Raw genomic sequence first — 20778 nt, 5'->3', positions numbered from 1 at the left:
TTCCACTAATATTAGAATATATAGTTCGTAATAATACTATTAAGTGCTGTCATCCGATGCCAACCCCAGAAAATCTTGTCTTCACCCTACATGTGTCTTCAGGCTTCCCAGTTGCATATTACTTTATTTTGCGTCAATTGAGTCCATATGTTTTGCTTTCCCTTTTACCTTCATCTTTTCGAATCATTATAGGCTTTTCCTGCGCATTGGATCTCCTAAAAGCTCCTCAAGTCCACATTCTTCAAGCGAAAGGGCTTGACTTGTTCTATATTTTATTTGTCAGAATTCTTTACTTTTTCATACAGCATGACTTTTAAGTTTTGGTGTTTTCTTTTTTACATAACAATTTGTAAAATGTACTGTGTACACCGTAGATTCACATAGAAACCCGTGCTATTTTGGTCGGCACTAGGACCGCGCGGATTTCCGCGATAGGTGCGGCTGCTTGCCGACTAGAGAGAGAGCAAGTATAATTTTATAAAATGCAATCAAAGCGGACTGCACGGTGGAGATTAATTGATGTCCGCGTTTGAGGACAGTCACAAGATTTTACACTCTCCCTTTCATATGATCAAGAACAAGCGAAGTTGCTAAAAGAGGAAATCTTGTAAGTATTCGGTGCTTTCTATTGTTGTCCCAAGGACAATTTTTTTTGCTTTGGCTGTCAGAAAAGAAACAACTTGTTCTGATTTGTGTCTCTTCAAGTTATGCAGTTGCAGGGTATTGCATATTTCTATGTGACGTATCGACGAGTTACACATAATGTAATTTTTAAAGGATTTAGAGACTTTTTACATATGCATAGATGCGTGTGCCGTTTTATTAACTGGATTTTATACTGTAACGGTGGAAGGTTAGTGTTGTTACGGAAATCAGTGTCTGCATGTAGTTGCGCTTTGGCTCATTTACGTTGCGTCAGCTGCTCCATCCTGAGCCCGATCGCACCGAGCCGCTGATCTTATGGCGACCAGCATCATACCCAGACAGCGATCATAACCGGGGAAGCCGTCTAAGTGCTAAATGCGGTGGCGCAGTATTGTGCGAGCAGCTGTAACGGAAACTCCGAATACCATGCACCTTTCTTATAAATTGCGTATGGATGCAGATGAAATCTGAATGCAATGGTTCCGAACATATGTTAATGTCGTGGGGGTTTCCAGCTGCTTTTGCTTTCGTTTTTTTGAAACTGCACTTTGGAGTGCGATGCGATCCACGTCCTGTCTGATCTCTGAGATGCAATGTTATTGTGGTCTTGCGGGCACAGACAGGAAACACGAAAAGCAAGGTTACATTTCAATCAGCTTTGCGATGATGATTCCTTACTTATAAAAAAAGGTGATGTGCATAACAATTGCCCTAATTTCCAGGACAGGCTCTACCGTTTTCATGCGCCCTAGGCGAGACCCTCCTACCCAGAAATCTGATCATTTCACTTCCAACGCAAAGTAGGCATATCAGAGACTGCCGTTTACGCCAGACCTGGCCCTGCTACTTCCTTTAAAATACACTTTTTTTTAAGTTTTACCATGCTGTCTAACACTATATGCCAGCGACTGTTTTCGCAGTACTGGATTCTGTCAATCAAAGAATATGTGCATTCATGCGTCTGTTGAAGTACAGCATCCTTCTTATCTGTTTGAAAGCAAACAGATCCCTGGTCACATGACTGGTGAGCAACCGTGTCCAGTTTGGGGGGGGGGGGTGCTTTCAGAAAGCCCCCTCTTCAGATTTGGCTCACCCACTGCTGGAGGTGCTGATTACAGGGCAGAACTAATACCTCGTTCTTTTAAAGTGCACTTTAACTTGCTACTCTTGCTCTATATTCTTAGGAAAAGCTACAACAGTAGGTTAACTACTACAGTTGTGCCTTTTTCATGTATAGTTGCAGTCTTGTTGTCCGTCTCCCAGCTGTTTATTATGTCCATGGTTTGTAGAGGGGTGTGGGATTTGTTGTGTTAGTTTCAACTTTCTCATGTGCTTCACCACCATAAACTTCTGCCGAGTCTCACAGCCGAGCGTGGCTGATCGTGCAGACGATGTCCTAGTCAGCTGCTGCGAAAGGCTGGCCAGTCAGGAAACCATATGTCTCATGTCTGGGTGGTGCCTAACTCAGCTGTTACTGCGAAAGACAGATTGTAGTTAATTCAAGCGTAGTGTTTAGACGACTGCGGTGTGATTGTGCCGTTTCTTCAGTATAACAGGTTGTGTTAAAACAGAAAGTTTCTGAGATCTGCCTGAATTCCCCACAGTATAGTACATGTGCAAGATGGAAACCAAATCTAATTTTATTTAGGAAATTAATCCTTTCAAAAATTAGACAAATAACCTTACAGCACAAAATGTTGCGCTGCTCTCTTCTTTTGTATAGATGTCTTCCAGGACTCTTGTTTTCATTTTTGGATAAGAGCAGAGATGGGATCATCTGTTGGCTCACAACCAAAAGAAAAATGAATTAACACAGTGGTGTTTCAAGTCCTGAACCATTTTGTGGGAAATCACAGGACAGACAACTTGACCATATGAACAACTAGAAACATTTTTTCACAATCATCAAGTAACCAGAGGTGGAGATTTCAGATCCAGAGAGTACAAATCCAGACCAAGATTTTGTTTCAACCAACCAGTTGAGTCTCTGTGACTGTGACTGTTTATGCTCAACTGGTTGGTTGAAACAAAATCTTGGTCTGGATTTGTACTCTCTGGATCTGAAATCTCCACCTCTGCAAGTTTCTTGTGTCATCTCATCACGCATACAGTTTTCTTCTTGCAATGGGTTGTCGTCCCCCCCCCACCGTTATTTTGTCATTCAATTTTACACACTTGAAGTGGTTAAAGATTTATTTAAGTAGCTGAAACAGAAGGTTCCTGAGCTGTATCTGAATTCTCCACGGTATAGTACATGTGCAAGATGGAAACCAAACATTTTTTAATTGTTTTATTTAGAAAATGAATCCTTTCAAAATTCAGACAAATAACCTGACAGCACAGAACGTTGTGCTGCTCTCTTCCTGTGTATAAAAGTCTTCCAGGACTCTTGTTTTCATTCTTGGGTAAGAGCATTTCTTGCGGCATTTTCACCGTAGGATTCACCAACGTCTTTAATATACATTTAGGTGTAGTGAAAGCATTTTTCGCCTTTCATTATCTTCAAGGTTGGTGTTTTTGTTTTGCCGAGACAGAATGTCCGTTGCCAAACATGCAAGCCAGACGCTTGCTAACATCCCCCTCTGAGCGTCCGGCATGGCGTGAGTTAACAGGAAAAGTGACCTCATTCCGACATTCCTCTTCAGCTGGGAGTCTTGAGTTTCCTTTCTATATCCAGGGACCTCTTTTGTGGTGGGGCTTTCAAGGGGGGCACTGGCCTCCCAGCCCCAGAACGCTAAGGTGAGGGGAATTTGCCTGTCTTCTGTAAATAACGCTGCACTTTCCCAGTCGGACCCCTGAGCCCTGCGCTGACTGGCATTCCAGGTACTTCCCCATGCGACTTTCTCATAGATGAATTAAATTCCCAGAACGGACAAACCAGAAACTCCCAAACAGCAGCTCCTGTGGAGCCTGTAAGGTGGAATCATGCTCCACAAGCTTCCAGGGAGACGTATTCAGTCCTGCATCCATCTAAACGATACATGGGCAATATCCCTACATCATTATATTTGGTCACAGTAGCGTGAGATCTGGTTACCCTGGTTTTTGTTGGCCTTTGATGTGTGGACTGGGTGTCGCTTGGCAGGGTACAGCTTGGGTAGACCCGAGAGATCTGTTTACATACTGGCAGCTCCCAGATTAGGATGGTGACCAATGATCTGGTCTGCAGAACCTCACTATGCCGAAACGCTGACGTGTCTTCGCAGCTAAACATGCCCATGTACCAAGCGCCCATCTTCCAATCGCTTATCCTGGTCAGGGTGACATGGAGCCTGGAGTACAGGAGTATATCCTGGAATCGGGTGCCAGTCAGCCGGAGGACCAGTGGAGAGAAACTGAAACAAGCCATTTCGGGCTTTGCAGTCACTTATACAAGGCACTTAGAGAGAGTGACATTAGAGGGGGTGTCATTAGAGGGTGTCGTTGGAGAGAGTGTCAGAGCTGTGTGACATAAAGGTGGTTCCTCCAAACTCCTTGTATTATCTCCCCCTACTGCACTCCGGGTCTGTTTTCAGGTTTGGCTTCAGGCTTCGTTAAAAATAACAGGGAAACACTTGTGATGGAAAGAGACGCTTCCCTCTGCAGACGATAAGCGGATGACAGCCGTTTGGTTTTTTGTTCTATGGCTACGTATCATTCGGTGTTCCTACTATTATCCAGACCACCAGGGGTATTAACCAGGTGCATTTAGTTATTTAACAGATACTTTTATTTTGCAGCATATTAGTCTCATCCAGTCTTCCTAGAGCATTTGAGTATTTTGCTCAAGGGCCCAACAGTAATATGATATGCCTCTGGCAGCCATGGGATTTGACCCCACAACCCATCTGGACATGGGCACAGATCCGCTGCCCGCTAAGCTAATCCCCTTCTCCCTGTTTCTAACTACATTGCGATTTTCTACAGCTTCAGCCCCATTTGGCAGCAGCATTTGAACAGACTTACACACCACATTCTGCTCCCGGTCCTGCGCTCGTTTGGGTCTCGTATCACGCAGTATTGCTTACATACATCTTGTGTGCATCTTGTCTTTGCAGAGTAGCCCGAGAGTGTCCAGTTGCCGCATTGTGTCTTCCAGAGGGAGTCCTGACTCCGGTCATGGCGCTGCTGTTTTCGGGGGCAGTGACAAGTAGGTTTGACAAGGAGCTTTTAAAGAGGGAGTAGATCTCTCTCCCTGCATAAAGGATGCCAGATCGTAAGAAGGCAGCTTTATTTTGCTTTAGCGATATTTTAGCAGGGGCGATTTTAAGGTGGGGGGCATAAGAGGGGCCACAATTCATACAGATGGGCTATCCTTATTATTAGCCAATGATGTGACTTGAATCGGTAAGTGATGGGGAGGGGCCACTCCGGGAGCCAATCGGCTTTCGGCTGGGGACAACGCTGCTGTGGCTCCACCCTTGTGTACACCCCTGTGCTGCAAGGTAAAATTCATACTAATTTCCACAAATATTCAGACTAATTTTTGACTTATTAGCATGCCAGTCCTGAATGTTTTTAAGCTTGGTTCAGTATTTGGGGAAACCACAGTTGTTTTTACAGATCGTGCTCGGACAGTTTACATATTGGCGAATATTTTTGTTTTAATGTCTAATATTACAGGTTCTCCTATCAGGAAACGAGAATCCCTGGCTGACCAGTCATGTCACAGGTAAGGCTGACGTCCTGGATATGGTGCCAATTTCTTCATAGCTAAATGAGATGCTTAGTGTCCATTGGGTTATGACCTGTGTCCTCTCATCCCCTCAGCGTCAGCTTGTCTCTGCTGTCCCCCAATCTGACGTACGAGTGCGTCTCCATCAACCCGCTGACGGGGTCCCCCTGCTCCTGTCGCCGTAGCCCCCGCCTCCTCTCCAACGGCTACTACGTCCTGACGGAGGACAGCTACGTGTTTGACGACGATGGCAACGTCTCGCTCACGCCCTCCAAGACCAACGTGTCCTACAAGGAGAACCTGGTCAGGTGAGCTGTGGACCACGTTTGTGAATCGGATCTCCCGGGGCGACGATCTAACCAACAGGAAATATGCGCGTGCAAGTAATACTGTATGAGAAAGTTTTACAAGAAACGTCTCAGAACTGTTTTTGAAAGTAATAGACGCAATGATGTACGGTATGCAAAGTTTTATGTCCTGTGGTTGGAAAAGGGATGGATGGATGGATGGATGGATGGATGGATGGATGGATGGATGGATGGATGGATGGATGGATGGATGGATGGATGGATGGATGGATGGATGGATGGATGGATGGATGGGCAGAAAGTTAAATGCAAAGACCATCAAGCAACTAGCAGGATTTCTGAACCACAGATATCTTTTGAGGTTTACAAATTTGCCCACAATAGTCTTAAGTGACTATTAAAAATGTGTAGTTTCCCTAAAGCTCATTTGTGTAAATACATAGATTGCATAGATAAATATGTACATCTCAAATAGCTACACAATTGGGAATAGTGTACATTCGGTTCGTGAGATCACAGATCTCTTAATAGAGACAAGGAAACCTTTGTGAGTTTTGCTGCAGTCATTTTAAGACAGGTGGTAATGGGCACGCTAACAGTCTATTAATCTTCAGAAAGATGTCAGACTGCATAAAAACCTTTTGCGCAGTGAAGAGCGTTGCGCAGTCCTGCACCTTCACAGAGACCCGGGTCTCACTGAGGTGACACTTGGCTTACAGGAGTGTGAGGTAAACCTAGCAATAATCGTCATCCATCCATCCATCCATTTTCCAAACCGCTTATCCTATTGGGTCGCGGGGGGTCCGGAGCCTATCCCGGAATCAATGGGCACGAGGCAGGGAACAACCCAGGATGGGGGGCCAGCCCATCGCAGGGCACACTCACACACCATTCACTCACACATGCACACCTATGGGCAATTAAGCAACTCCAATTAGCCTCAGCATGTTTTTGGACTGTGGGGGGAAACCGGAGTACCCGGAGGAAACCCCACGACGACATGGGGAGAACATGCAAACTCCGCACACATGTGACCCAGGCAGAGACTCGAACCCGGGTCCCAGAGGTGTGAGGCGACAGTGGTAACCACTGCACCACCATGCCGCCCCCGCAATAATCGTCAGGGCCAGTAAATTCCCTGCCACTGAGTCATGTGTACCTCACACTGAAGTCAACCACCACAGCTGTCATCGAGGACTGTGACATAATGGAGGCTTTGTAAAAACAGCCCCAGGCTTATTCAACTGACAGCCTTGTTTTTGCCCTCAAACGGTTTCAGAGTCAGGATCATTTTCAATTTTATTTAACCTCTACATGTCAAACTTAAATAATGAAGCAATATGGATTAAATACTTGTAAATTCTATTGTTGGCTATCAAGGTCATGTGACAGGCAGAATGTCACATGATTTTGATAGCAACAGGATACTATGATGTCAGCAAGATCATTGATTGTATTTAAGGAGTGAATTCGGTACTGAAAACTTCATGACCCTTCTGATATCTATTTTTGGTCCTTCAATACACCGTAAGACATTTTTTCTTATGTTCTTGTTCTATTGTAAGAGACAGCATAATGTATCTGTTCTGAGTCTGACCATTGGACTATCAATCAATGTTTAATTTAAAAATAACAGTAGATGTGTTCTGAATATACTCTGATTCCTTCTGTCCACACAAATACGACCCCCTCCGAATTACACTGTTGTTACATCAGCGCCAATTCGATTGCTTTTGCTACACACTGAAGTCCATCCATCCATCCATTTTCCAAACCGCTTATCCTACTGGGTCGTGGGGGTCCGGAGCCTATCCCGGAAGCAATGGGCTCGAGGCAGGGAACAACCCAGGATGGGGGGCCAGCCCATCGCAGGGCACACTCACACACCATTCACTCACACATGCACACCTATGGGCAATTTAGCAACTCCAATTAGCCTCAGCATGTTTTTGGACTGTGGGGGGGAAACTGGAGTACCCGGAGGAAACCCCACGACGACATGGGGAGAACACACAAACTCCACACACATGTGACACAGGCGGAGACTCGAACCTGGGTCCCAGAGGTGTGAGGCAACAGTGCTAACCACTGCACCACCATGCCGCCCCTACACACTGAAGTCCTTGGGGTTTAAGATCAAAAGTTGAATGTAAGATGAGTGTTCAGAAATTCTGCCGTTTTTTCAGGTATTAACAAAAGAAAACAAATGACCTGACCTTGCTGTCTCAGTAGATTTGGTGTGGGGGAGGGGGACTGTCACCAAGACTGAAGAATGAGCTAAACAGGTAGCCGTTTGAGTGACGCCTTCCGGAATATTCGCAGGATATTCCGGCGGAGGCGCAGGGCCCGCCGGTCGCTGTCCAGCCTGTTTGGAGTGACCTCGTCTTGGCTGGAGAACAGCGTCTTTGAGGCGGTGTACCGACCCCCCCTCGGCGAGTCCTCCTGGAGCGAGGAAAGTACTTCTGGGCTGACGAAGGACTGCGACTTCATTTATGGTGAGCGGCTGGTGGGGGGGGGGGGGGGGGGGGGGGGTCGCTTCTCTGACTTCTGGTTCTGGTCTCCTGTAGCTAAACAAGTACAGCAGGAATCCTCAATTCCAGGTCTGGAGGCCCAGAGTCCAACACAGTTTACAGGTTTCCCTGTTAAAACACACCCATTAAACCCAGTAGCTGAGTATTTGAGCACAGAAATCAGCAAACTGTGTTGGAATTGGAGCATTGTGCTAACAATTCAGTGGTTAGAAGAACATTAATGTAAACTCACAGCAGAAATGGGGCTTGCAGCAGTGTGGATGTGATTGTGTGTCTGAAGTGCCTTCATGGCGAGACCTTTCCTCCACCTTCTCCAGACCACAGTACACCACAGAAGCCCAGCCACGCATCCTGTCTGAAGGAGGAGGGCGAGCTCACGGCTCTGGACACCGAGGCCTGCTTCTCCAAGGAACAGTTCAGCCAGTCCCTGGGGGGTTTCCTGGATGTCCCGCCCCCCTCTCCCTTTAACGCCAAGAGCTGCTGTCACCACAAACCCCGCCCCTCAGGTCAGCCTCCCGATTGGGCCGTTTAGTCAATGCTCATTCCTCCAATCAGTTCCTTACTTTTAATCCCCTCCCACGACCTCCCAGAGTAGCACCTGAAAGCTAACGAGATAGCTGGATCTGTTATTTTTAGCAGTTCAGCGGATATTTGAACATTTTTAGGAAGTCAGTATTGTGAGTATGAGGTGGCCGAGAGCAAAATCCAGTGGTCCTCCACCCTACCACCATATCGTTTATCTGCCAATAAACCGCGGCCATGCAGGGGGGCCCAAGTTCCTCCTCCAGGGGTGACTTAACCACACACAGTGATTCGCCGGCACCTGACAGTCACCCTCTGTGGTGAGCAGGGAATGAGTCTGGATAGATGATTTGGCTGATGAGTGGCTCCAGCGAATGAGCCATTTAGGACCCAAGGGTGTCCACTCACTGCCTGAATCTTTTTGTCTTTTGTTTTTGGAACTGAGTGGTTAGAGATGGCTTTCCCTGATATGTCTTTGCCACTTCTTACTTGTTAAAGGGTCTGCTGCATTTCCCCAGCAAGGAATTTTAACTAAAAAAGCTAAAGCATCAAATAAAGAATCCCCTTCCCGAATGTTCCCTTGTGTTTCTCAGATTCCGTCATGGTGACTGCCTTCTTCCTCATCTTCCTGACCGTCAGCCTGTTCACGGCTCTTTTCTCCAGGTAACATCTGCCTTTGCTGCACAAACCGTAACGGGAGGCAGCCGTGCTACCCAAAGCTGCATCCCACCACGTCATTTAAGGAATATTGCTTGGTGTTTGAGTCTCGGCGGCTCGCTATGTTCAAATGCTGCCTCATAGCTCCTGGTGGTGAAGCTGTGAGGGCGTGCGGTGTGGTTGAGCGTGCGTGTTTGTCCTACACGCAGTGTTGACGCCCAATCTCGCCATCCGGGCGGGACCCACTCTGTGCCTATAGATAATCAGTACCGCAAAATAGGATCAATTACAACCAATAACTGATAAGATCAATGTTAATGACAGTTGGCAGTTACATTCAGTATCAAACATAAAGTAATACATATCACCTACAAAGCTCTTCACGGACTCGCTCCCTGTACGCTAAGATCCTCAGGTTCTTGTTTCCTCACGGCACCTAGGTTTTGGTGAACTTCGGAGGGTGGTAGGACATTTACTGCTGTAGCACCGTTGCTCTGGAATTGCACTGCAACAGTTTCTGTGAGATGTGTAAAAAGTGTTCAAAAAGTGTCACGTTACCGAATTCACAAACTTCGATACGATTCTAAGAAAAGTATTCAGATTCGATACCATTTTAAACACCCAACACAGTTATATAACTAACTCAATAAAATTTTTTATTTCAGCTGCAATTTTGTTCGCAATAAAACCTTTACAACCTTTTGCAAACCGTCACTGTATCTGATCTCATAATGTTCCAGGTCCCTGCTGGCAGGAGTCGCCGTGGGGTCAATCACGTTCACCCTGATCCTGATGTCCTTCTGTGAGTACCGAGACCCCTCCCATAAGTACATCGGAGGCTCTGAATGTGCTCAGACCGTGGAATCATGAAGTGCAGTGGAAACCTTGATCAAGGTCCACATGCTGATACATTAGGTCTATAAGGGGCGAATACTAATGATTGTCATTTGCACAGAACAGCATGTTTATGAGGGGAGAAATATTAACTTGTACTGTACTTGGTGATAAACAATGTACTCGTGTTTTTCATTGCAGTCCTCGTGAAGTCTACGTTCAGGACGACGGTAAAGTGGGCCGGAGCGAAAACAGAGGTGCGAAACCCTTGTTAAACATGTAGGAGTCATCGACTCGCTGTGGATTCCCACCGAAGCATAATGCTGGCTCTTCATATGTTTCGTTTTTCAGGATATCAGCTCAAGAAAGGAATAGACAAACGGAAAGCAGGTCTTTGTCTCCTTCCTGGCAAAACACACGTGAAAAATTACGTTGTCACTGCCGGCTAATTATCGTGTTTGTTTTGCTTCCTAAGCCGTGGGAATTAAGGGTGACTGCAAAGAACAAAAGAAGACGAAAGAGGAGACAGACACTGGAGAAGGAAGATCAAGGCGACGGGTCACATTTTATTCTGGATTATAAGTGAAACGTATGTAAACATATGGACCGTAACATGTCATGTCTGGGAGAGTTTTTTGTCAACGGTTATAACTGGGATTGAATTTTGTTTATCAATAAGGGTATTTTATATTCTTGTGGTAAATAAAATACTCTTGATTCTTGTGAATGAATGATACAAAATAGGTATTATTACCTGAGTAAAATAAAATGAAAGTATATGTAATAGCCAATACCGAAGCTTATTTTGATATGGGATGTCAGAGTTAGTAGATTGCCTTGGTTGTTTTTGGGCTGTCCAACATGGTTTTGGTGTATGTATATAGAAGATATATGATCTGTAAATCAGAATATAGAGCAAATCCTGTGAAGAGAAACCAAAAAGTAATAATTGTTTGAGGTATTTGCACGGGCTCTCTGAGTAGCACATAGATTTCTGAAATTTCTAATGGGTAATTAGTGGTAAGTGCTGTTATTTCGCGGCCAAAGGATTGAGTAAGATTACAGGCCTACGAGTAAAGTGCCTTTTGAGTCGACAGAGGGACCTCTGGACCCACAAGTCACAATGTGCCTGACGGCAAAATCAGCTCAGTGCCTACAGGCTGACTTCTGCAGAGCTCAGCCTGCGAGAAGGACGATTCCAACAGTGTTCGAATTGTGGAGTGGGGGTCCACGTTCAATATTTCATATTTACGATGGCGCGACAGCAATGTCGTTGTAGTCGTCAAACGTTGATTCTGCTTCTGTTCTGGGGGCTACAGATAAGGTCTTCGATACTTTTTACTGATGCCGGGCGATGGCAGAGTCCTCTCAACCACACATCCAGTCTCTGTAGGGATCTAAACACGTCATGCAGCGTTTGACACCGTGTCTTACGGTGTTTTTTTTTTTTCTTCCGGTTTAACGAAACAATACTGTACGTTTAATGATACAATAAACTTTACGTTCATTCATTTATTTACTTTGCAGTGATTCACAGTACTTTCACAGTAATTATTTGTTTGTTTATTTATTCAGTGATAGTTGTTAATTATTTGTCATACCATACTCATATTCGACTTACGATATTATCAACGTACGATGAGTTCATTGGAACGTGACTCCATCGTATATCGAGGAGCATTTGTAATACTAAATTATATTTGGGGGTGGGGAGGGGTGCTTGTCTTATGTGAGGTCTGAGGATCCCCCAGACTCTCTTCAATTCGAACACTGGTTTCCAGTCGTACTGTCAAAATACCAGAAGCTGTACGTATGATCAGCATACGGCGTATTAATATGCGTTACGCAGAATTAGGTCGTTGTTAGTTTACATTGCCGGTATCTATAATTACCTCTCATAGCAGATATGCAATGGATGGACTTGAAAGAACTATTTTTATGTTTTTGAGGGCTAATGATTTAATATCAGCACCTAGATTGGGAACTGAGAAATCATTTACTGCTTACAGATGACTGTACCGTTGTTGTACTAAACTTAAAGCAAAACATGTTCCGAAGGAAACACTCCTGCGCAGATTTACGAAGCTACGTTTAGCATTACGGGAGAAAAACAAAATCATGTTTGGATGTCCTGCATTACCAAGCTGTTAGAGAAATCAAGACTTATGGTATGTACTAAACAATGCTGTTGTACTATAATAGTAGATCTATAGCAGGTGTCTCAAACTCTATTCTTGGTGGGCTTCAGTCAGTCATTATTCAGTGATTCCCTACATACACCGTGGACAAATACTGACAAGGCAGAAAATATTTAAATAAGTACAATCAATTTTAATTAATGAATCAATTTTAGCTAACAAATCATAGCAAAAATTATTTGTAAGGACTTTGATTTGCGGTAATTTTGAAATTTTGAAGTCCTCGCATGATGTCTTCGGTTTAATGGGAATGAAACTGTTTCCCTTGTACTAAAGTCCATCAGTAACTAGCATTAACTGACCGGCCTTCAGAGTTTGGGACATCACTCTGCTGTGTTATACTTCAATGTCTATGCGTGCTTCAACATAAATGTTATGTCATTAGTTTGCTTCTCAGATTACAGACTCAATGTGAAAGAAATACTTAGGAATGTGTAATAATCTGAGCTCTAAGTGCCAAATGTGTTTGTGTTCATATCAGCACTTTTCCTAGATACAGTAAATGTTTTAATCAGAATTTACCAACTGGGTTATAAACGAAGTGTACAAAGATAAATGTAAGTATTGTAAATGCTGTCATTCAGGAAACCAAGGCCTGGTGCAGGGGGCTTGTGTTTTCCGTAAGAACGGAGATGCATGTTTTTCACCAGTGAGCTGTCTGTTATTTTTAGGCAGTGAACATCAAAATACGGTCTCATAACCAAAATAGCTGTAGTAAAATCCTGTTCCAGCTGTAAGCACTTGAAACGTATCTGAATATCAGCATTCTGCCTTAGTTGAAGCTGAAACTGAAGTACAAATTATGTCTAAAGCCAAGATTTTTTGAGCATTGGTTTTAGATTTGACTCTTGATGAGTAAATCCTAAATGTAGGATTGTTTAGGAGAGAACAAAGTAATTTCTATTTATCTGAATTCTGACTTGTGATTTAATAGCACAGAAGAAAAGTTACTTAGGATATATTGCACATTACTGTAAACAAAATTGTTTTCAGTGCTGTAAAATTAGCGTGCGTGTTTGTTCCTCGCAAACATACGCAAATAAACTCAAGGCACTTCTGAAGTTGTACACTTTCATCTTTTTTTGTATTTTCTCAGTGTTTTTAAACATTTTAATATGACAAGTGATTGAAGTATTTACGCTAATTGAGTAAAATATAGTAAAAGGATTAACCCAGTTGGCAAACATTTTTGTCCTGGTGACATTTCTCAGCATGTTCTTGAGAGATGTCTGACATACCATAGAAGCCACCAGCATTGAATGTTTTGTGCGACGGCAAAAGGCCAGCGCACCGAAAATGTGTTAAACGTTTGTGCCGTTACTGTTGTTCTTATTTTAATCAATCATTAAATAAAAATATACATTATTAGTAAAAACGTACCTGTGTTTTCAGTGTTTACTTGATTGATTCCGTTTCAACACGTATCTAAAAAACAAGTCTTATAAGTGCCCTTTTTTTTGACAATGCGCCATCTAGTGGCACTTAACTAGATTACCGGCGTTTGTTCCATGAAATTTCTTGGGCACGTTGAATTGTCTGTTTTACTAAGGCTGGTAAAATTCAAATGCACAATTACGTTTTTGAAAATCAGCGTCGGTCATTCTCACGCTGTAATTTGAATGCGGATGATTATAAGTTTCATTCACACTGAGCAAATGTCCCAGTTGTCATTCAAACAACCTCCTTTGTCACTCATTATGGAAATTCCTGCTATATTCCAGGCTCTGATTCAGCTGCAGATTACAGTGATTATAAATGAACTCTATATTCTGTTACTAGAATTTACAACCGATATTCTTGATCTCATCAGATGCTAGCACGTGTGATTATACAGAGAATGGGTGTGGAAGATGCTTTTCCAATTATTTTTGATTGCATGTCTTGATAATTACAGAAAATCACCATGACCTGTAACAATGGCCATTGTAAAAAGCACATCAGCCTTAATTACTGGCATTCTTGAGCTGCTCCATTCCAATGCATGTCTTTAAATTGTCGCTATTGCATTGTAAATATCATTGACTTAATTCCCGATACCTAGTACTCCGTTGTATTCGTTTTGACAGCCTTTCCTTTCTGTTAGCATGCTTACTTTAGACATTCAGCAGGCACGTCTGGAGCGCACTGCATTGCAGTAACAGTTTTGGGAGTTCCAGTGGCGTGAAAAGAAGTAGATTCAACTCCTTCTCTTGATGTTTTATTAAAACCCAGCGTCAGAGTGGCAATTTTTCTATGCCTCTCTTGGTACAACTCTGTTCACAATGTGTGTATTCCCCCCCCCAAAAAAAATACACTTATAAACAAAATAAATAAAAGGCCTACATTAACTATAGACGATAACCTAAATGACTAATTCATAGGCATGGATAATCGAATGAAAGCGAGCTCTCAGAAATGTGTCTCAGTGATAAATTAATTTAAATAAAAGGACACTGCAAATCCGGTCAAGGAAACGTCTGAAATGTAACTGCAGAATGGGAATGCTACTTTCTTAAGGACACTGTGTGTATTCAACACGTATTGGTCGGTCAGAAACACACACAATTTCATCCAATGAAAACGGCGCGTATCGTACTTGAACTGATTCAGTACACCAGCAGATCCCGTCTGGCGTAGCTTCTCAATCCCTGCTTTTAGCGGTCTTAAGCATCCACCATCTTGTAAAAAAATATTGTTCGCGGTAATATCTCAGCCAAAAAAAAAAAGACTTGAAGTTAAAACTAAGCCAAGACATTGGATGATTCACTACACACTGTATTGATGTAAACAGCGTGAACAGAAAAGCTGTCCAGTACCAACAGGACAGGCTGGAAAACAAACCAAACCAAACAGATCTTCCATACAACAGATGCGGAATTTCAAACATTAATGGTTTCCATTAAGTCTCGGCTTGGATAAACAGACTGAAACTTTACAAACATTATTTATACACGCAGATACTAATGTTCAGTAGCTTAGAAATTCTATCAAAAATGTACTTCTATATATATATATATATATATTTATTGTTCAGTATAATATGGAAACATTTATCAGGTATTCGGCGGGACAGGATTACTGGACGATCCTTCGATAGGTGATGCAGACATCGTTTTCCTTTCAATGGGAACGACAACGTTTAAGAAGTCAGACTGGAGAGTCGCCCCAAACACTAGGCTAGTGCACAGACTCACCGACGTGAACACTCAGGTGTCTCTTGAGGTGACTGGAGGAGATGAAGGTCTTGCCACACTGTGAGCAGATGAACTGCTTCTGTCCCGTGTGCGCCCTCAGGTGGACCTTGAGCGAGCCCGACTGGCCGAAGCGCTTCCCACAGTAGGTGCAGGAGTAGCGCCTCTCCCCCGTGTGGACGCTCTGGTGCCGTTTAAAATTGCTCGAGTCGGCAAAGCGCTTGCCGCACTGGGCACAGCTGAAGGGTTTCTCCCCCGTGTGGACCCTCTGATGTGTCTTCAGGTTCTTCAGGCAGGCCAGACCTTTCCCGCAGTAGGTGCAGATGAACAGCTTGCCTCTGGTGCCAACTCGCCGATGGCTCTTGACGCCTTTCGATTTGACAAGACGGTCGTCCCCAGTGACCCATCCGTTGATGGGAGGCATGTTGGGTTTGGACGCCATGTCCTCTCCCACGGTCATCTGGATGTTTGGGGTAAACATGCCCATCTCTCCTAGGGGAAACTCGTCTCGTAGACCATCTTCCCTGTAATAGCTATGCTGCGTGTGCCCCACTCCCATCATGGCCACTTTGTCCCATTCAGAAAACGCATCACCCCTCCCTGGAGCACTTGCTGGCTGAGATTCAGAACAAACTACCAGGTCCTCAGACTCGAAATTGCAGGCTGGGCCGCCGGCCTCCTCCTCTGTATTACTGTGGGAACTGAAGGTCTGCAACTCACTGCTGCTCTCATACATGATATAATCCAGATCGTTCATTTTTCCGGCCTCCTGCGTAGATCCTGTTCGCTGGCTGTTGGTCTCGTTTGCTGGTTCTTCCTTGAGGAGGCTGTTATTAGCCTTCAAGACATCATTTCTGTTCCTGCTGTGCTTAGTTGGTTCATCCCTGCCTCTGGTAGCTACAGCTTTTGTCAAAATGCTGGGAATGTTTTTGTTATTGTCAGACACCTCCATCCTGCCTGGAAGAAGAATGTGATCCATTCTTGTTATTATTATCATCATTACTACAATTTCTTACTAATACTATCTGAAAGGTAGTCATAGGGTTCACTTACTGTCCCCAATGATCTTCAGCTCGCCCTCTTGGTCTCCATTCTCCAGATCATCTTCGAGGCACTCCACCTTAATGCATACTGATTTTGGTTTTTCCTCTTCTAGGTTTTCCGCATGTTGCCGAGGAACAAAGTTACTACTCTAAACAGAGTAAAACACAAAACAACAATAAAAAAAGCAAGTCAATATTTAAATAGTTATTACAGTTACAGACCTCTGAAATGCTGCTGCAAATTCTAGATGGGATATTAAACTAGGTCTCCCTCTAGACAATACAGTGATAAATTCATTACAAAATAATAATCAGTCTGTCATGGTTTGGTACTGAAAAACGTACAGTAAAGCTTTGCGCTTACTAGGCAATAGCAACACTGCCTAGAGGAAAACTGGCCCCAAACGTTTCAGATTCAGCACATTTCTATGTCCAGAGATGTCATATTTAACTTTTTCACTGAAAAAATACTTCTTATTCTTCTTGCTAACCTATGCCTGGTCATTATTTCTTTCAAAATCCCCACTAAAATTATCCATCAAAATGCAACATTTCTTTTCAGCATTGCTCAATTAAAACGCCGTTCAATTTCATCCTTAATTTTTTCAACGACTACAAAATCCCCCCCCCCCCCCCCCCCAAATTAGGTACCTAAATAAAGCTTTAAACACTAAGCTGTTCAGAAAGTGGAAACCCGCAAAAGAAGTGAGGACTCGCTAATCAGGTCAGGGGCTAACCCAATAGCAAGAGCTCAAAAACCACTAAAGATAACTAAGTTTGTGTCTCTTCGTCTGGTATCAAACATTCTGACTTGTTAAACATTCCCTGGGCCAATTTACATTTTTTTCTGCGTGTAGCTATTGCTGTTAGAGGAATGCTCACATAACCCATTCAGACTCCTTCTAGCACCACAGAGAGCATACTAAGTATGAGTGTTAAAGAAGAACACCGAGCAATGACCACCGCAAAGCTTGATTGCTGGTTAGGCGATGTGTAGGTGCCTGTGATTCTACCTGCTCTTTGCAGCTTGATAAAGACACATGAACCTCATCAGAGGAGTCCTCCCTGTCCCTCCACAGACCAGCATCCACATCTGCACTGAAGGGTTTGTCGATGCTCGAGAACCGGCTCTCTCCTGGAAAAAAGAAGGAACACACACCTTTTAGCAGCTATAGGAATGTGTGCATGCTTTAATACACACCTTTTAGTAGCTATAGGAATGTGTGCACGCTTCAATACACACCTTTTAGCAGCTATAGGAATGTGTGCACGCTTTAATACACACCTTTTAGTAGCTACAGGAATGTGTGCACGCTTTAATACACACCTTTTAGTAGCTACAGTAATGTGTGCACGCTTTAATACACACCTTTTAGCAGCTATAGGAATGTGTGTACGCTTTAATACACACCTTTTAGCAGCTACAGTAATGTGTGCATGCTTTAATACACACCTTTTAGTAGCTACAGTAATGTGTGCATGCTTTAATATACACCTTTTAGTAGCTATAGGAATGTGTGCACGCTTTAATACACACCTTTTAGTAGCTACAGTAATGTGTGCACGCTTTAATACACACCTTTTAGCAGCTACAGTAATGTGTGCATGCTTTAATACACACCTTTTAGTAGCTACAGTAATGTGTGCACGCTTTAATATACACCTTTTAGTAGCTATAGGAATGTGTGCACGCTTTAATACACACCTTTTAGTAGCTACAGTAATGTGTGCATGCTTTAATACACACCTTTTAGTAGCTACAGTAATGTGTGCATACTTTAATATACACCTTTTAGTAGCTATAGGAATGTGTGCACGCTTTAATACACACCTTTTAGTAGCTACAGTAATGTGTGCACGCTTTAATACACACCTTTTAGTAGCTACAGTAATGTGTGCACGCTTTAATACACACCTTTTAGTAGCTATAGGAATGTGTGCACGCTTTAATACACACCTTTTAGCAGCTATAGGAATGTGTGCACGCTTTAATACACACCTTTTAGCAGCTATAGAAATGTGTGCACGCTTTAATACACACCTTTTAGCAGCTATAGGAATGTGTGCACGCTTTAATACATACCTTTTAGTAACTATAGGAATGTGTGCACGCTTTAATACACACCTTTTAGCAGCTATAGGAATGTGTGCACGCTTTAATACACACCTTTTAGCAGCTATAGGAATGTGTACACGCTTTAATAGACACCTTTTAGTAGCTATAGGAATGCATGTACGCTTTAATAGACACCTTTTAGTAGCTATAGGAATGTGTGCACGCTTTAATACACACCTTTTAGTAGCTATAGGAATGCATGTACGCTTTAATAGACACCTTTTAGTAGCTATAGGAATGTGTGCACGCTTTAATATAGATTTTAGTAGCTACAGTAATGTGTGCAAGCTTTAATACACACCTTTAGTAGCTATAGGGATGTGTGTACGCTTTAATACACACTTTTGAGCTGCTATAGGAATGTGTGCACGCTTTCATTCAGCCTGGTCAGTCTTCTCCTTACCAGCAGCATCTCCGCCCTGCTCGTCGCCCATCCGAAAGCCGGCGCTTCGGCGCGTCCTCCTCTCTCTCACGGCCGGCCTCTGCTCGGCCTCCCGCATCCTCCCGCTCTCCAGCATCTGTACCCTCCTCTTCAGGGCTTCGTTCTCCTTCTGGCTCCGAGAGATCTCCAACTGCAGCACCGCGTAGCCGTCGTCCACCAGTTTGCAGATCTCCGCCACGGCAGCATTAGCCAGCACCTCCATGATGGAGGCGAGCTGTGTGTTAAAAGCCAGGCAACTCGTCATGGCTGCTACTCGCGGGGGATCTCCGTGTCCGCTTGGCTTTTTTTGGGGGAGGGTGGGGTGTTCTGCTTTGCCGTTTAATGGAATAGTCTATAAAATTAGTTGGGTGTTAGCGCAGCCCCCATCGATGTAACCGTTAGCATTAGCACAGCCCTAACTCCCTCCGCCACTTCCGGTCGCGTTAAGGCCACTTCCGGTCCCCTATCGACTGCTGAACGGTGTTGCTTTCCGCACCAGTCCGCGGAAAACTGTTGAGGTCAATAGTTTTCTTTGACTAGTTCGCCTTTTATGGCCTTTGACATTTTCTAATTTTTTATTGTTATTATATCAGAACTCAAAAATACAACAAAAAGTACAACATAAATACAACAGTTTAGATTGTTAACGTTACAGGGCGGAGTGCACTTGTCCAATCAATTAAGGGGTTAAATAAACTGTACCGTTATTAATAAATAAGAAAGGAAACGAACGCGAGGGGTCTCTCTCTCTTTATACATATGCTTTCCGCCGGATAGCTCTCCTCCGTCACCACCCCGACTTGCCGAGCTGCTCTCCTTCAGCTCTGCTGCCGCATGCATTTAGCGCATCCTTCCATGCCTCCATCCATCGGCCCGTCCATACGTCTGGCGAGAGTCACGGCGGCTGCCCGCACGGGAGGCCTTTCTCCTGCGGACTTCCAGTAAGCAAAGCACTTGGTTGTGTTTAAAATAGGCCATTAACTATTATTTCAAACTGGTTGTTTACGAGTATCAGGGATTGGCAATATTTCTGATGCAAGTTTTTAAAATATGTATGTATTTATGTATTATTTGACTTACTTATGTTATTTGTACCAAAATACTAGTATTTTTGTATTTTGTACGTGCGATGACGTCATGTGTGCAATGTTTGTGAACACAAAAGGAAGTTTAGTTTTTTTTCTGACATTTTAATGAATGATCAATAGAGCCAATAATTGATCACTTGTGTTGAATAAAAACACCAGCTCCATTCAGGGCTACTCGTGCTTTGTTCGTCTCCGTTAGTTTTTAAGATGTTGCTGAGTGAAGGTCTTAAATTGACATTTTCCATTTTAAATTTTACCTTTTGAGTTATTTGCATTTGCAGTGCAAAAAGGTAACTAGTTTTGTCAATTACATTACAAAAAAAAAAATATTTATGAGTTTATTATTACTTTTTCATTTGATTGACTTACTATTATCCGAGTGTTCACGTATTTGGGATATATTTAAGTTTAAGAAAAAATATTTCGTATTTTGTTTGGTTTCACGTTTGTATTGTGTCTTATTAAGCAATGAAAAAAATGTATATACCGTATATTTTTTTTGTATTTAAAATACAAAACACTGGTGCTTTGCTTTGGTGCTGGATTTTGCAGATAATTTTGATTCACACAAATAGGGTATTTTGTATCAAA

General features: G+C 43.3%; 2 protein-coding genes across 2 annotated transcripts; one reads left to right on the top strand and one right to left on the bottom strand.

The window, feature by feature from the left end:
- The first annotated feature begins 67 nt into the window (after positions 1–67).
- tmem71 (transmembrane protein 71) lies at positions 68–13728 on the top strand. The gene is made up of 11 exons (XM_049011754.1): positions 68–607; positions 4683–4774; positions 5248–5296; positions 5395–5607; positions 7930–8102; positions 8456–8644; positions 9254–9323; positions 10058–10119; positions 10353–10408; positions 10503–10541; positions 10627–13728. Exons 2-10 carry the CDS (start codon positions 4744–4746, stop codon positions 10524–10526), a joined length of 867 nt encoding a protein of 288 aa, XP_048867711.1. The 5' UTR covers positions 68–607; positions 4683–4743; the 3' UTR covers positions 10527–10541; positions 10627–13728.
- An 802-nt stretch (positions 13729–14530) lies between these two features.
- LOC125740470 (zinc finger and SCAN domain-containing protein 2-like) lies at positions 14531–19571 on the bottom strand. Its single transcript, XM_049011673.1, has 4 exons — positions 19082–19571; positions 17576–17697; positions 16573–16711; positions 14531–16476 (listed from the first exon to the last, which is right to left on the bottom strand). The coding sequence occupies exons 1-4, from the start codon at positions 19362–19364 to the stop codon at positions 15506–15508; spliced, it is 1515 nt and encodes a 504-aa protein (XP_048867630.1). The 5' UTR covers positions 19365–19571; the 3' UTR covers positions 14531–15505.
- Positions 19572–20778: the final 1207 nt, after the last annotated feature.

Source organism: Brienomyrus brachyistius, chromosome 4, assembly GCF_023856365.1.
Source record: "Brienomyrus brachyistius isolate T26 chromosome 4, BBRACH_0.4, whole genome shotgun sequence".
NCBI classification, from domain to species: Eukaryota; Metazoa; Chordata; class Actinopteri; order Osteoglossiformes; family Mormyridae; genus Brienomyrus; species Brienomyrus brachyistius.
The sequence above is the reverse complement of the archived record's forward strand: the minus strand, read 5'-3'. Positions and strand labels throughout refer to the sequence as shown.

Bases quoted from the DNA above. Each gene is read 5' to 3' on its own strand.
- tmem71 (XM_049011754.1), top strand. From the start codon at position 4,744: ATGGCGCTGCTGTTTTCGGGGGCAGTGACAA. The intron at 5,608-7,929 runs GTGAGCTGTGGA...GAATATTCGCAG, and splicing joins TACAAGGAGAACCTGGTCAG to GATATTCCGGCGGAGGCGCA. The intron at 10,120-10,352 runs GTGAGTACCGAG...TTTTCATTGCAG, and splicing joins CCTGATCCTGATGTCCTTCT to TCCTCGTGAAGTCTACGTTC.
- LOC125740470 (XM_049011673.1), bottom strand. From the start codon at position 19,364: ATGACGAGTTGCCTGGCTTTTAACACACAGCTCGCCTCCATCATGGAG. The intron at 16,712-17,575 runs GTAGAATCACAG...TACTCTGTTTAG, and splicing joins TATCAAGCTGCAAAGAGCAG to AGTAGTAACTTTGTTCCTCG. The intron at 16,477-16,572 runs GTAAGTGAACCC...TTCTTCTTCCAG, and splicing joins GCTGAAGATCATTGGGGACA to GCAGGATGGAGGTGTCTGAC.